A 14,810-nucleotide genomic window follows, 5' to 3' on the forward strand; every position below is an offset into this window, starting at 1 on the left:
TCTTGCATTTCTTATTTTCTTGAATCATTTCTCGTGAAAATACTGCTGGCAAGCAGTCAACTCTATACCAACCTTAAATCATGCCTGTTAGTGATGTGCGGGTCAGGTTTTTTCATGACCCGCCCCGCCCCAACCCGCCACGGAACCCAACCCGCCTCAACCCGCGACCCCATATAAATCTATGGCTCAACCCGCCCCGCGACCCGCGGTGGGAATATAAATATATATTATATAGCGCTCTTTTAAGTACCCAAAGTCCCTTTAAATGTCTACAGTAGCACAACATTGTCATGGGCTGAATAAACAAGCATGTTGTTCAAAATAGTTTTTTTTTTTTTTTTTTGCGTGTGAGAGCGGCTGACCCGCTCACCCGTAGCCCGCATAATTTCCTCTGAAATCCTGACTCGACCCACCCGCGCCGCGGGTTGACCCGCGGGTCCCGCGGGTTACGGGTCGACCCGCTCATCACTAATGCCTGTGTATCAATATGAAACGATTCCCGCATTTTCTACTGTAACTTAGAGGTACAGTATTTATTTTTGACCTTACTCTAACTACTGTAACTCTAACCACACTCCACCCCACATGTTCCAGATACTCCTCGTTCCACCTCCATAGTGGTGTCCCCAGTAGGAGAGGTGTCAGAGGGGGGGTCAATGACTCTGACCTGCAGCAGTGATGCTGCTCCACCCGTGGAGAGCTACGCATGGTTCAAAGGTTCCAACAGTCATGTTGCATGTTAAATAACTAAACTCAGTGACAATAAGTGTTAACCACTTGAACCCTTGCATCCCTATTGTGGGGGGAACATTCACCAAAAATAGCTGAACAACAAGCTCACAATGCGTTGCAACACAACACGTTGTTTTGGTGTAGAGGTCAAAAAGAACACACCAAGTGCAGAGCCGACTCAGGTCCATTTGACTAAGTATAAAGGGTTTAAGTGGTTAAGAGTCCAGATGTAAAGCCTATTTAAAAAAAAGACTCCTCAATCCTGAAATGGAATATATTTCAGTTATAAAGATCAACAGCCTGTTTTGGTTATGTTTTGGGGATTACTACTTTATTGGATTATGCTTATTTTAACTTTTCTGGTGTGTGTGTGCGTGTGTGTGTGCGTGCGTGTGTGTGTGTGTGCGCGTGTGCGTGTGCGTGTGCGTGTGCGTGTGCGTGTGCGTGTGCGTGTGTGTGTGTGTGTGTGTGTGTGTGTGTGTGTGTGTGTGTGTGTGTGTGTGTGTGTGTGTGTGTGTGTGTGCGCGCTTTCCAGACATGGAGACTGGTAGTATCCCAGACAGCTTTAGGCCTCAGCTCCATTTCTCTCGGGTCAAACACACTGACAGAGGAGAGTACTTCTGTGTGGCCAGGAACTCGTTGGGCACAGACCGCTCGGGACCACTTCTACTTAATGTAACATGTGAGTTTCTCATACCAGATTTCAGCTTAGGTATTACAAAAAGAACTATGGGATGGACAGGTCATGGACCTTTTATCTGGGGTCCCCAGATATCTATGGGTAAACCTGGGGTACGAGACTATGATTTTCACTTTAGAAGTCTGGTGAACCTGATCTCTTCTGTAGATCAGTGTTTCTGAAAGTGGCGTCCAGGGAGCCTCAGGGTTCGTTGAGGGAGTTCCAAATGGACCCTTACAGGTCCGTAACTCTTAGTGTACAAATGGAACCAAATGGACCCTTACTCGTCCACTTGGTTCCATTTGTGCACTCTCAGAGTAATGGGGGTCCTTGAAATTAAAAAAGTTTGAGAACCACTGCTGTAGATCATACTAACTGTCCAACAGTTGTGTCTGGTTGTTAATAGTTCTATTTTAATACCAGTCATAATTCTGTCACATGGAATGAGCAGGAAGTGATACTTAACACTTTCCAACATTCTGTGTTTAGACTTTTTCTTAACTGGCTGCTTCTGTTTTCAGTTAACATGATGAAACACTGTCTTGCAGCGTTGACCCCAATGTCTCTTGTGACTTTCAGAAGGTTCTCCTTTAACCACATTAAACCAAGTTTCATGTGCAAGCATGTAAATGACCAATCTGGGAACCCATCGCCAACTGAAAATGAAAAACAGCGACCTCTGTTGTTTGTTCTATGTCTGTTGGACAGAATCTGTTCTTGAGAGATTAGTAAATGACAAATAAAGAGAAAGTGAACCTTGAACCTTGTCAATGAGACAGGGAAGAGTAGAAAGAGAACCACTGCTCTGTGTGTCTGTGTAGATTCCCCCAAGAACACACGTGTGCAAGTCAATCCTCCTGCTGACATCAGAGAGGGAACGTATGTCAACCTCAGCTGTGTCAGCCACGCCCACCCTCCCATCAACAGGTACGTCAGCCACGCCCACCCTCCCATCAGCAGGTACCAAGAGTTCACCTTGGTTCATTTCAACAGGTTTCTGTCAATCAGTCAATAGAAAATACAAAATCATGTGGATAAATTAATTATATCATTATATCACCGTCTTCATCATCATCATCATCTATCTCAGTGGTTCTCAAAGTGTGGTCCAGGCACCCTCAGGGTTCCTTGGGGGGTTCCAAATTGACCCTTACAGGTCTTTAAAGCTGGCTCCAGACCAATCCAAATCGGCCCGACTTTGGGCCGATTTGGCTTCGGGAAGCGTCGGCCAGTCGGTTAGGGGTCCGTCGGCCAGTCGGTTAGGGGTCCGTCGGGACCTTTTCGGCCGACCCAGAGCCGACCGAACATGTTCAGCTTTTTAGCCGACTGGCAGAGCAGTGGCAGTGACAACAAAGGGCTGTCGGTGTTGCCAGATTATGTGAGAGAAACAAGCGACCATGTCTATGAAAACCTACATTCACTGTTTCTCGTTGTTGCTCCCAGAGAGAGAGAGAGAGATTGATTGATTTGACCTACTTTCGCGCAGTTTTGGTGCGCAACACAACCCTCGTTTAAGTGAATTGCTTTCACCTGCTGCTGCTGTGTGGAGCGCAGTGGTGGAAAAAGTACTCAAATGTTTTACTTAAGTAAAAGTATCAATACTGCAATGTAGAAGTACTTGAGTAAAAGTACAAAAGTATTGGTATCAAAATGTACTTAAAGTACCAAAAGTAAAAGTACTCAAATGTTTGAAAATAGCAGATCTACAAGCTCACAACGCGTCGCTTCGCGACGTGTTGTGAGCTTGTAGATCGGCTATTTTCAAATAGCCTAGGTATAAAATAGAGCTAAAGTGGTTACTGTATGTTTTATAATGTAATAATTTATATCTGCAAAGTAACTAATAACTAAAGTTTTCAAATAATTGTAGTGGTGTAAAAGTAGAATATTTTCCTCAGAGATGTATGGAGTAGAAGTAAAAGTACTGAAAATTAGAAATACTCCAGTAAAGTAAAAAATCCTCAAAAGTGTACTTAAGTACAGTACTTGAGTAAATGTACTTAGTTACTTTACATCACTGGCGGAGTGTGCGCTACAGGGCATATCTCCGCCAAGCCAGGGTGACCTACCCAGGCTCATGAAATTCATATTCAGGCATAGTAGCCAATTAGAATGAAATCTTCAAAAACGGACTCATATACTGATACAGAACCATATATTGGCTATATATTATGGCTGTCGGGTGGAAATCTTGTATGTTCCTTTTTTATTATTATTTAAAAACAATTTAAAATCGTGAAAATAGCCAATCTACAAGCAGTAATTATTAATAATTAAGAAATACTATATTTTAAAGAGTGAAAAATCAACAGTCATTATTAGTGCAAGTTCATTCACATTTCATTTGAATGAAAATAACTTGTGGGTAAAATACATTCTGTGAATCTAATGTGATTAATGTGACCCCTACTTCAGTCAGTGAAGTCCAGGGCTGAATGTGACATATTGAGACCTATATAACTAAATATTGGTCATTTGCCAACACATTATTTTGTGAAATAAATGGGTAATATTTCACAGATAGTTATACTATTCTTATAATATATTAAAATACAATCATCCTTAACCTTCAAGTTAAATGCATTATTTCCGTGGACTTAAAAATCATTTTTGGACTTAAAAATCGTTATTATTTTTTTGGATGGCCTTCCTGCCCTGGCAGGAAGGCCGGGCAGGGCCTTTGTGCCCTCCAAAAAATTACAACACCAAAGGCCAAGTGGCCTTGCCCCTAAAATGACGAAATTCCAGGCTTGAATGCAATAGATGTACTCTGAGTCTGTTTGCGAACGCGGAAGGAGGCGCGGCGAAGCCGCGCCTCCGCCCAAGTGGAGCCTACTATGAAACTCTGCTCGGCTTGTCAGTGTGTGTGTGTGTCGGTGTGTGTGTCTGTGTTCATGCACTACCTAGTAGAGGGCGCCAGAGTGCAGCGCCAGAGTGTAGCAGACAGCCTGCCACACACACACACACACACACACACACACACACACACGCGCACACGCACACGCACACGCACACGCACACGCACACGCACACGCACACACACGCACACACACGCACACACACACAATTTTCGAGCAGTCTTTCCACCTCCGAGTACACCGACCCGCTGGGCCAGGCTTTTATTTTTTAGCAAAACTAAGCAATAAAAGCCTGGAGATCGAGGCGAATCTGCGTTCGCCTCCAGCGTTCGCGCGTCTTACTTGTACAAGTAAAAGTCCGGAATTCAACATTTACTTGAGTAAAAGTACTAAAGTATTGGTATAAAAATGTACTTAAAGTACCAAAAGTAAAAGTACAAAAATGTTTGAAAATAGCAGATCTACAAGCTCAGAACGCGTGCATCGCAACACGTTGTGAGCTTGTAGATCTGCTATTTTCAAATAGCTTATAGGTACAAAATAGGGCTAAAGTGGTTAATGTATGTTTCATAATGATTTATATCTGCAAAGTAACTAGTAACTAAACATTTCAAATAATTGTTGTGGAGTACAAGTATAGACAATTGGAAATACTCCAGTAAAGTAAAAGTACCTCAAAATTGTACTTAAGTACTGTACTTGAGTAAATGTACTAGTTACTTTACACCACTGCACGTCAGTGAAGAAAAAACGCTGGGAACATCCCTAAGTGGCTTTGCAGGGAAACAAGCCCAAAGTCGCTTATAATAAGCAGACCTGGCAACGCTGGCACGCTAAAAGTCAAATTAGCACATGAATGGCCAGTCGGCTGACAGACTTAAATGGTAACTTTTGCCAACCGAATACCAGTCTGTTGCAGTCTGGAGTAGTCTGCAATAGTCTGGACGAGTCTGTTTGGTGCGGAGTTGCCTTAACTCTGAGAGTTATGGGGATCCTTGAAATTAAAAGAAAGTTTGAGAACCACTGATCTATCTGTCTCCATCACGTGTATCTATGTAAATGTATCCTTTAAGCACAGCAGTTCATCCTCATCCTCATCATCATTACCGCCCTCCCTCCTACAGGTATGCATGGAATCGCATCCTAGGTGATCAGGTGTGGGCCAAAGGAACCTTCCAGAATGTGTCTATCCCAGCGGTGCGTTCTCATCATGCTGGTCAGTACTACTGCACTGCATGGAACCGACTGGGATACCAAACCTCCCCTACTGCTACACTTACTGTACTGTGTAAGTAGTGTTCGTTTGTGTGTGTGCGTACATATGTGTGTGTGTGTGCGTGCATGCATGTGTGTTTCTGTGTGTTGTGAGGATGTCTTTAAATTATTGGTGTGTTGCATTCTATTGCGTTCTGTTGCATTCTGTTGCATTCTGTTGTGTTATGTTGCGGTGCGGTGCGTTGCACTGCGTTGTGTTGTGTTGCAATTGCATTGCATTGTGCTGTGCTGTGCTGTTGCATTGAGTTGTGTGGTGTTGTGTTGTTTAAGGGTGAGGTGAGCAGTCTCCTTTGCCTGATAAATGATACCTACAGTACAATACCAATGCCCTCTGTCTGCCTGTCTACCAGCACTCCTCCTCATCTCCTCAGCTTTCCTCCTTATCTACTCCTCCCCTTTTCTCTGATTCACTCTTTACTCCTCAGCTTTATCCTGTAACATCTCTGACCTCTGTTCATACCAGCACATTTCATGAAACCCTACTGTACAGTATGTGCTTCACAGAAATATAATATAGAATATAAATGACTGTTTACCCCCCAAAAATCTAAAAAACATTGTCCACAATTTCATGAAATAATATTTGAGCTAATTACAAAAGTACAACCCTGATCAAGGCCATTTTTTGGGCCGAAACATGTTGGCTTCCTTTAACTGTTCCATTATGAACAAGCCTGGTATTAAGGCTTTTTAACTTTATGAAGAGTGCCTTGGACTATTTTTTTGCTTTTGATTGGACCCTATGGATCACATTTTGTACACTCTGAGAGTTAACAGTGAGGATTTAACTTTGTAGCTTTGTGACCAAATTGAACTGAACTTGAACTGTGAGGGTCCTCCTCCACAGACCCTCCTAAGAACACTTCCGTGCTGGCTCGTCCCGCTGGTGTGGTGGATGCTGGACGACCTTTGACCTTGACCTGCAGCAGTCAGGCTAATCCAGCTGTGGACAACTTCACCTGGCACCGACTAACACTGGATGGAGCCTCTGCTCAAGGTTGGCATTATTGAGCGCTTCATATGTAGTCTATATCATTGGGGTGGGGTTCAAGGACCTCCAGCGGTCCTTACGGGTCAAGTTGGTTCCATTTATATTTTCTCAGTGTTAAATTAACACTGAGTATGTTACAGTGTAGACTGGGGTCCCAGAGGTAAGAGTAGCAAATGGGGGTCCGTGGCCTAATGCATATCAAACTGGGGGTCCTTGAAATTAAAAAGGTTGAGAATCGCTGATCTATTAAATCTTGTGGTTGAAATTGGCACAAAATGTAGTTAAACTCCAATGGTAATATTCAGTGATGAACGTCTTGTTATGTGTTATGGGGTACAAGAAACATATTATGTCTCTCTGCCCGTCTACATTGCTCTGTTTATTTGCAGTATAGTGAACGGTTATTGTGCTGCTGTGTTCCAGGGTGGGCTACCAAGTCTGGTCCCATCTATACCGTCTCAGAGGTGGGTCCTGCAGAGAGTGGTCGGTACTACTGTGAAGCTAGGAATCGCATCGGGGTCCACAGCTCTCCTGTTCTCACTGTACGAGTCAGAGGTATGGATATAACCAACCATCCGCCCCTTTTATATGTGCTTAAGGCCTAATTCATACTACAGTAAGTACTTACCTTTATTTATACTTATTTATACAGCGTTGCTTGCCAAAAAGATTTGATTTTCATCAGAAAAACATGACGTCATACAACAAAGTATGAATTTAGGCTTAACTGGCATCCCTATTTTGAGCATGTCGTTAAAGGCCAAAATTCTCAACAATGGCCTAGGCCTATATGCTTAACTTATTCACACCATACAGTGGTGTAGCACAGTGAAAAGAGCTGATCTACAAGCTTGTTGATCGTCTCTTTTCGACATATGCTGGTGTCAGACTTAATTGGTCAAGGTTTTCGGATAATCTGTTGCAGCCATGCCTCACAGGAGACAGACATTTACATCATTTACGTCAGATTTTGTTGCATTTGAGCAAAACGCTGAGCGCTGAAACCTCTCTCCACTGTGCACGGCCTCATGGCCTGCAAATGTGTCTGCTTTAGTCTGTGAGTCATTATGAGTCACATATGAAGCACTCTCACTGCAAGAAAGAGTGGAGTGCGCAGATGAAGTGTTGTGGAAATTACTCAACTGAGGAACTGCAGACGGGTTTTTAAATACATTGGAGAAGTCTAGACGTCTGGCTTATGATGCTGCATCTCTGACCGTGCTCTCATTCTAATCTGCCAATTATGTTCACTCTCTCCTTTTCTTTGATCTCTTTTTCTATGTTTTTCTTCTTGCATTCTACCCATTCTTTACTAATCATTTGTTCATTCTTACCACATCTATCATGTTGTTCTGTCTCTCCTTCATTTTGCCTCCTGTTAGTTGACCATTATCCTAAAAAGCTTCCCAAACAAAAACAGCTAGTGCTGCTATCACCTCCTGTTTTGCCAGTCTTACTTTCTGTCTACAAGAAATGCAGTGTGTAATAATATACTGTTACCTACTGTCTACATAATACAAAGAAATGTGATGTGTAATGTATATACCTTCTGTTTACATAATACACACAAATATAAGGTATAATACTATATTACTATTAACTTCTTTGTACATAATACAAACACATGTGACATGTAATGTATAATATGCATATACCTTGTTTACATAATACAAACAAATGCAATGTAATGTTGTATACTGTTACCTTTTGTTTACATACAAACAAAGGCTATGTGTAATACTATTACCTTCTGTATACATAATCCAACAAGTGCAATAATTGATTGCTGTTTTTTCTTACCCACATCCATACTCTCTATATTGTATCTAGCATTCTATACACTTTCTATATTTAAGGGTTTAATTATAGTTTAAATTAAGTATATATGTGTACATATTTTTTAATGTTATCATTATTCACTGTAACCCACCAACATCACTAAGACAAATTTGTCACTGTATGCAATTGTAATAATTGTGATTTGTGTGGTTTGTAGGTCGTCTGAAGGTCATCGCCCTGGCATCGGCGGTGGGCGTCTCTGCAGGGCTCATCACCCTCACTGTGGCCATCATGATCAGGTGACAGGAAGTACCATACAACACAGTCCAAGAACGGGACTCCCTCTTTCTTGGTGTGTCGCCCAGGTGGCGCACTGGCGCCTAAACCCTAACCTCACAAAAACTATGCCTAAACCTAACCTTAACCCTAACATTTAACCTCACAAAAACTATGCCTAAACCTAACCTTAACCCTAACCTTTAACCTCACAAAAACTATGCCTAAACCTAACCTTAACCCTAACCCCAACCTCACAAAAAATATGCCTAAACCTAACCTTAAGACTAACCTTTAACCTCACAAAAACTATGCCTAAACCTAACCTTAACCCTAACCCTAACCTCACAAACACTATGCCCAACCCTACCTTAACCCTAACCCTAACCTCACAGAAACTATGCCTAAACCCGCCGGGTAGAGTGAACTGGAAACCGCAAGGTTCCCAGTTCGATCCTGGGCTGGGGGGCTCCCCCAGAGTTAGTGTCGAAAAGTCCTTGAGCAAGACGCTGAACCCCGAATTGCTCCCGATGAGCAGGTTGGTGCCTTGCATGGTTTCCTCTGCCATCGGTGTATGAATGGGTGAATGTATTGCACAATCCATGTAAAGCGCTTTGGATAAAAGTGCTATTTAAATGTACCATTTACCATAATCTTCATAAAATGTACATATCTTTTCAAACATTTTCAAAAATAGTGGAAATAGCAAATCTACAAGCTCACAATGCATTGTAGATCGGCTATTTCCACTCTTTGTTTATTTTTTTGTGTTTACAAAGCCTAAAAGGCAAACAGAAATGTGCTTTTTATGTATACTGTACATTCCAGACTGTCCATAACCATGAAGATGATCTCTGTCTCTCCACAGTAAGAACATGCACAGAGTGGACATGGAGACGATGGAGGACACTAAGAAGGTACTGTACAGGGCTCATCATTTTGACTGAATTGCAGTGTCCATCTCCACACATATTCATTATTCAGAATGTCTCTGTTGTGTGTGTGTGTGTGTGTGTGTGTGTGTGTGTGTGTGTGTGTGTGTGTGTGTGTGTGTGTGTGTGTGTGTGTGTGTGTGTGTGTGTGTGTGTGTGTGTGTGTGTGTGTGTGTGTGTGTGTGTGTGTGTGTGTGTGTGACCCCAGCGTCCATCAATGACAGCTGACACCTTGTTCTATGAGTCAGCCCAGCAGACCTTCCAGATGAGATCAGGCAAGATGTCTGACATACCAGTACGTAATAGATCTTACACACACACACACACACACACACACACACACACACACACACACACACACACACACATAAGAGAAGCTTTGTGTTGTTAAAGGGATATTTCACTTTTTAAAAAAATAGGTCATTTTATCGTCTACTCAGGCTCCCCCGGACAGTTTTTAAGTTGCTTGATTCAGTATTTAGTTATTTGATATTCATTTTATCAGACACGCCCCCTTCCTATACAAACCCATTGTAACTTTAAACTCCATTTTAACCATGTTAGATTCATCGGAAACACCCGTCCTTGGTTCTGGTGACTGATATTGTCCTTCTAATACGTGAGGGGACAGTGTTTATTCATTATTTTTTTTGGGAAAATGAAACAAATTAAATACAATAAAAAGATTAAATTAAATAAATGAAAAAAGTAATCGAAAAAACACGTCCCCCTCACGTATTATGAGGGCAGGATGAGTCACCAGAACCAAGGACGGTTGTTTTTGATTAATCTAACATGTTAAAAATGGAGTTTGAAGTTACAATGGGTTTGTATAGGAAGGGGGTGTGTCTGATAAAATGAATATCAAATATCTAAATAATGAATCAAGCAACTTAAAAACTGTCTGGGGGGCTCAAAAAAGCCTGAGTAGATGATAAAATGACCCAAAATTGTTTTGAAAGTGAAATATCCCTTTAAAATAGGGTTAAAGTGGTTATACTGATTTTGATTCTATATTAACTCATTTTGCTGTGGACCCCCCTTGACAAGGACCTCTGGGGGTCCCTGGACCTTTAAAGATTATGATTGCAGGTTTGCCCTCTGTGTGTGTGTGTGTGTGTGTGTGTGTGTGTGTGTGTGTGTGTGTGTGTGTGTGTGTGTGTGTGTGTGTGTGTGTGTGTGTGTGTGTGTGTGTGTGCGTATGTGTAGGAGGAGGAGCCAGAAGAGGAGTGTGAGAGCCCCCATCCTGCCATTGTTCCATTGAAGGACGCTCTGCCAATCACAGAAGCAGAGACCAAGAGCTCCACCCTCAACTACATCACTGTTCACTACTCCAAGATTCCCAGGTGAACTCCTCTTGTCTGTCTGTCTGTCTGTCTGTCTGTCTGTCTGTCTGTCTGTCTGTCTGTCTGTCTGTCTGTCTGTCTGTCTGTCTGTCTGTCTGTCTGTCTGTCTGTCTGTCTGTCTGTCTGTCTGTCTGTCTGTCCTGTCTCATCATACAGTCTTTCCTGTGTGTATGAGCATGCATTTGCCATTTGTGTTGTTTCAGTGTGGACCAGGTGGTGCAAGTCACCAACATGTCTCTGGGTTGCAAGAAAGACACCAAGGATTCCTCTAATGTAGTTTACACTTTACTTGCACAGCCTCACCACTAGAGAGAGCAGTGAGACAAGGCACCGCAGGTTGGTCATTGGTATTGTTTCATTGATAATAATAAACTTTATTTATATAGCACTTTTCAAAAACAGGTTTACAAAGTGCTTAACAATACAAATACAATACATACACAGGAAATATAAAGGCAATTCAATGATGGAAAATATATCAAGAACAACAAAGGAACCATACAAAAATAATAAGACCAAAAATAAGAGTGAAAGCAGAAAACTAGCTGACTATTCCTTCTAGCTAAAGGCCATTCTATAGTAATGAGTTTTTAAAAGATTTTTTAAAGTGGACACCGAAGTGGCCTGTCTAATTTGCAGGGGGAGTTGGTTCCACAGAAATGGAGCCCTAGCAGCGAATGCCCTGTCACCTTCCGTCACAAGCGTTGCCTGGGGGGGGTTCAAGTAAAAGTTTGTCTGCTGATCTAAGATAACCTTGGGGAAACTGTCGCTTAAATCTTAGAGCAGTTCCTAGAATGTATTTACCTGAGTATATAAGGCTTACATGTTCACTTATGTCTTCCATCACCTCGGGACAAAAAAAAAGACAAAAATCATCACTTATGTCTAACAATTCAAGAGAGAGAGAGAGAGAGAGAGAGAGAGAGAGAGAGAGAGAGAGAGAGAGAGAGAGAGAGAGAGAGAGAGAGAGATGTATAGGAACCATGCACACAACACCTTCAAAAGCACCTCAAAGTGTGTTTTATGTTACTTTCATTGTTGTTGTTCTTAAATATTCATTTTCTAGTATTGTTGTTAGAAAGTTGAGGAACTGAAACCAAATAATTTTGCTCTTGTGTAGTTTTATTTGAGAGGTAACATGAATTCTGCAATCTGTAATCTATATCAAACCCCTTCAGAAAGTGATTCTATTGTACTGTAATAGCCTTTTCTCTGTTCTCATTTTCCTCATCAGCCAGGCAATACATCACCTAACCTCACAAGACCCAATAGCATTGCTTCCATTATCTCCACTACCAGAAAGGATTATGGATCAATGATTCGTGTGAACTTTGACCTCAGTCTGACCTTGACCTTGGGCTAATCCACAGTGATTATGTTTCTGTGGGGCACTGTGTGGCTCAGCACTGCAGACTGATGTGAACCACTAAGGATGCAGTGGGGTCCAAGTCCCTGCTCTATGTTGCATGTTATTGCCTCTCTTTTTCCTGTCACACATCCAGTGTAAATATCTCTAGAAAAACATCTGGTACATTGTTTTTATATTTGTTTTAGTTTTTTTATTGTTATTTTTTTGCTCATGGATATTTACTTAAAATCAAATGATAACTTACGTGGCCTTTGTTGCTTTTAATTTACAGCTACAGGATTCCCATGTGACAGTTAGATGCAGGTCCTCTGACATGCATCTATTCTCCATTTGTATCGCATTGTGACTCTTTGCTGTTCTATTTTCTACAGCAAACGACTGCAGAAGCATAGGAAATGTGAATCCTTATCAAACGTGACACTAATAAGGCAATCTGGGAACCCATTCAATAAAAACAATTAATAAGAATTGAGAGATTACTAAAAAGGAAGTCACAGTGCAGTAGATGAAACAAAGGTGATTAGATGCATGAAAATGAGCTTAATTTCTATACCATGTGAAACCTTTTCTGGTGATTAACCAATGAGGTTTTCAATACTAATTGTTCAGCATCTAGCAAATGTATTTCTATATGTTTTGCTGGTAAACGCAAGCTAGCAATAACGTAATAATCTTGCAGTGAAAAAGATTACATTTTGATACAGATGGGGATATTTGCAGGACACCAACAAATTGATGTGGCATAGAGTAGCAACAAGCAACCATACAATACTATACCTGCATGTTACCATTGAAATGGAAGAAACTGAGATGCATTGTATTTAGACTAATGATTAATATGAATTTGTATTAAACCCTCTGTGGCACAGCTCATGGGGTTGTTTCTCCTTGTGTAGACAGGCATGAAATGAAAAAAAGATAAACCAAACAGGTGAATGATATATTAACTGAAAAGCCATATCACTTGCTTGCCATTTGTTGTGGTGTGTTCCAACATAAAACTGAAAAATTAAGAGCAAACATGGTACAAGTAGTATTTGTTGGTTTAACATATTTTAATATGAAGGCTAATAAAGATCCATAATAAAAAGTGTGACCGTTAGGGGGCCAAGACCAAGGTTTAGGCTGGCTGAGCAGGTGAGGCGAGGTCCAGGGAAGCCACAAAAGCAGAGCAGGCAAGAGGACAGGAAACAGACAGGTTCTGTTTTTTTTTTTAAAAGCACAACACATCACAAGGATCTGACAAGGAATGAAGAACATACTTATATACAGCAGACTAGACTAGAGGCTACCAGATTGCTGATTAGCACCCACACCCCTGTCTCTAGTCACACAATCACACACACAAGAGATAATGAAGATGGCACTGGCATGTGAGCTGATTATTATCATCTTATTAAATCCATATCACATTATTAACCAACATGAGCAAGATGTTTGTTGTAAATTACTCAAGTAATTAACTAATATAGTAGTTAGGTAATTTGATAATAAAAGTGACAATGAACCAAAATCTTCTACCATCTCTAACTAGTCTCTGATAAGACACCTAGAAGGATCCTGGTAGGATGAAACAGCTGGTTCTGAAGACTGGGGGTGGGAACCACTGACTTACTGTACATAAACAACCACAGAATGTGTAAATTATACATGGACCCCATGTCTATATGGGTAAAGTTTTAAACTCTCAGAGCTCAATTAACACTGAAATAACAATACCATGGAACTATGCACGAAAACTAATTTTACTTCTGTAAACCTGTGATGTGACAATAAAGCAGATTTTACTGTTGCAAAACAATGTAGACTCGAAAAGATATCTCAGTGATCAAACCATACTGATGGATAAACAATACATTTGGAGGAAATGAATGGCACATATGGCATAAGATCCTGGTCCTCCATTGGAAAAAAATATTGTTTTCAGATACTTGATGTCACGCAGTCACTAACTGAATTACCCTCTGCTGTTCTCTAGTGTTGAAGAGACACAACTGCATAGTTAGGTACTATACTGTACGTATAGTGACTGAAGTGAAAAATGACCATTTACTCAGCTGGATTATGTATTGCTAACTGTGTTTAGGCAAGATATTATAGCTGAAAAATGTAGTGACTGAAATGTTAAAAGGACAAATGTGTATGTACTATGTTATTATATCTAACACTGGTGGTTTTAGTTTGTCTCCCTGCTCTTCTATTGAGCAATGTATATCCTGTGTTTGGGTTGTAGGCCTATACTTGACAAGTGGTATTGCATGCAGCTCAAAAACACAAAATATTGTAATCTCTGCCCAAATAGGCTCTCTGTATTAGCCCAGCAGTAGAAGATCCAGCACTCACCAGGGTTCAAATCCCAGGTAGGATATAAACGTTGTGAATTACAGCTTAATGGAATCAAATTATCACTTCGTGTGTAGTTGTATGTGATACATTTATCTAGTATTTAATATAAATATATATGATATTATAAAATGTACAGTATATAATATATGAGTACATGTGTGTATAAGACACACTGTAATATCCTCAACTCAACCCAGTACAGTATATAATATTATTATACTTGTCTG

General features: G+C 41.0%; 1 protein-coding gene across 3 annotated transcripts in view; it reads left to right on the forward strand.

The window, feature by feature from the left end:
* Positions 1 to 11,194, forward strand: part of LOC308084230 (B-cell receptor CD22) — a 15,295-nt gene extending 4,101 nt beyond the window's left edge. For all 3 annotated transcript variants that reach the window (XM_080426777.1, XM_080426779.1, XM_080426778.1), the window contains exons 8-18: positions 595 to 717; positions 1,268 to 1,414; positions 2,233 to 2,338; positions 5,394 to 5,557; positions 6,392 to 6,541; positions 6,959 to 7,090; positions 8,532 to 8,613; positions 9,459 to 9,507; positions 9,731 to 9,817; positions 10,732 to 10,868; positions 11,072 to 11,194. In XM_080426777.1, the coding sequence (XP_080282903.1) occupies positions 595 to 717; positions 1,268 to 1,414; positions 2,233 to 2,338; positions 5,394 to 5,557; positions 6,392 to 6,541; positions 6,959 to 7,090; positions 8,532 to 8,613; positions 9,459 to 9,507; positions 9,731 to 9,817; positions 10,732 to 10,868; positions 11,072 to 11,177 (1,283 nt within the window). In that variant the 3' untranslated portion in view covers positions 11,178 to 11,194. The remainder of the gene's footprint in view (positions 1 to 594; positions 718 to 1,267; positions 1,415 to 2,232; positions 2,339 to 5,393; positions 5,558 to 6,391; positions 6,542 to 6,958; positions 7,091 to 8,531; positions 8,614 to 9,458; positions 9,508 to 9,730; positions 9,818 to 10,731; positions 10,869 to 11,071) is intronic.
* The last annotated feature ends 3,616 nt before the right edge of the window (positions 11,195 to 14,810 follow it).

This window comes from Gymnoscopelus braueri, assembly GCF_963280865.1.
Source record: "Gymnoscopelus braueri genome assembly, chromosome: 4".
NCBI lineage: Eukaryota > Metazoa > Chordata > Actinopteri > Myctophiformes > Myctophidae > Gymnoscopelus > Gymnoscopelus braueri.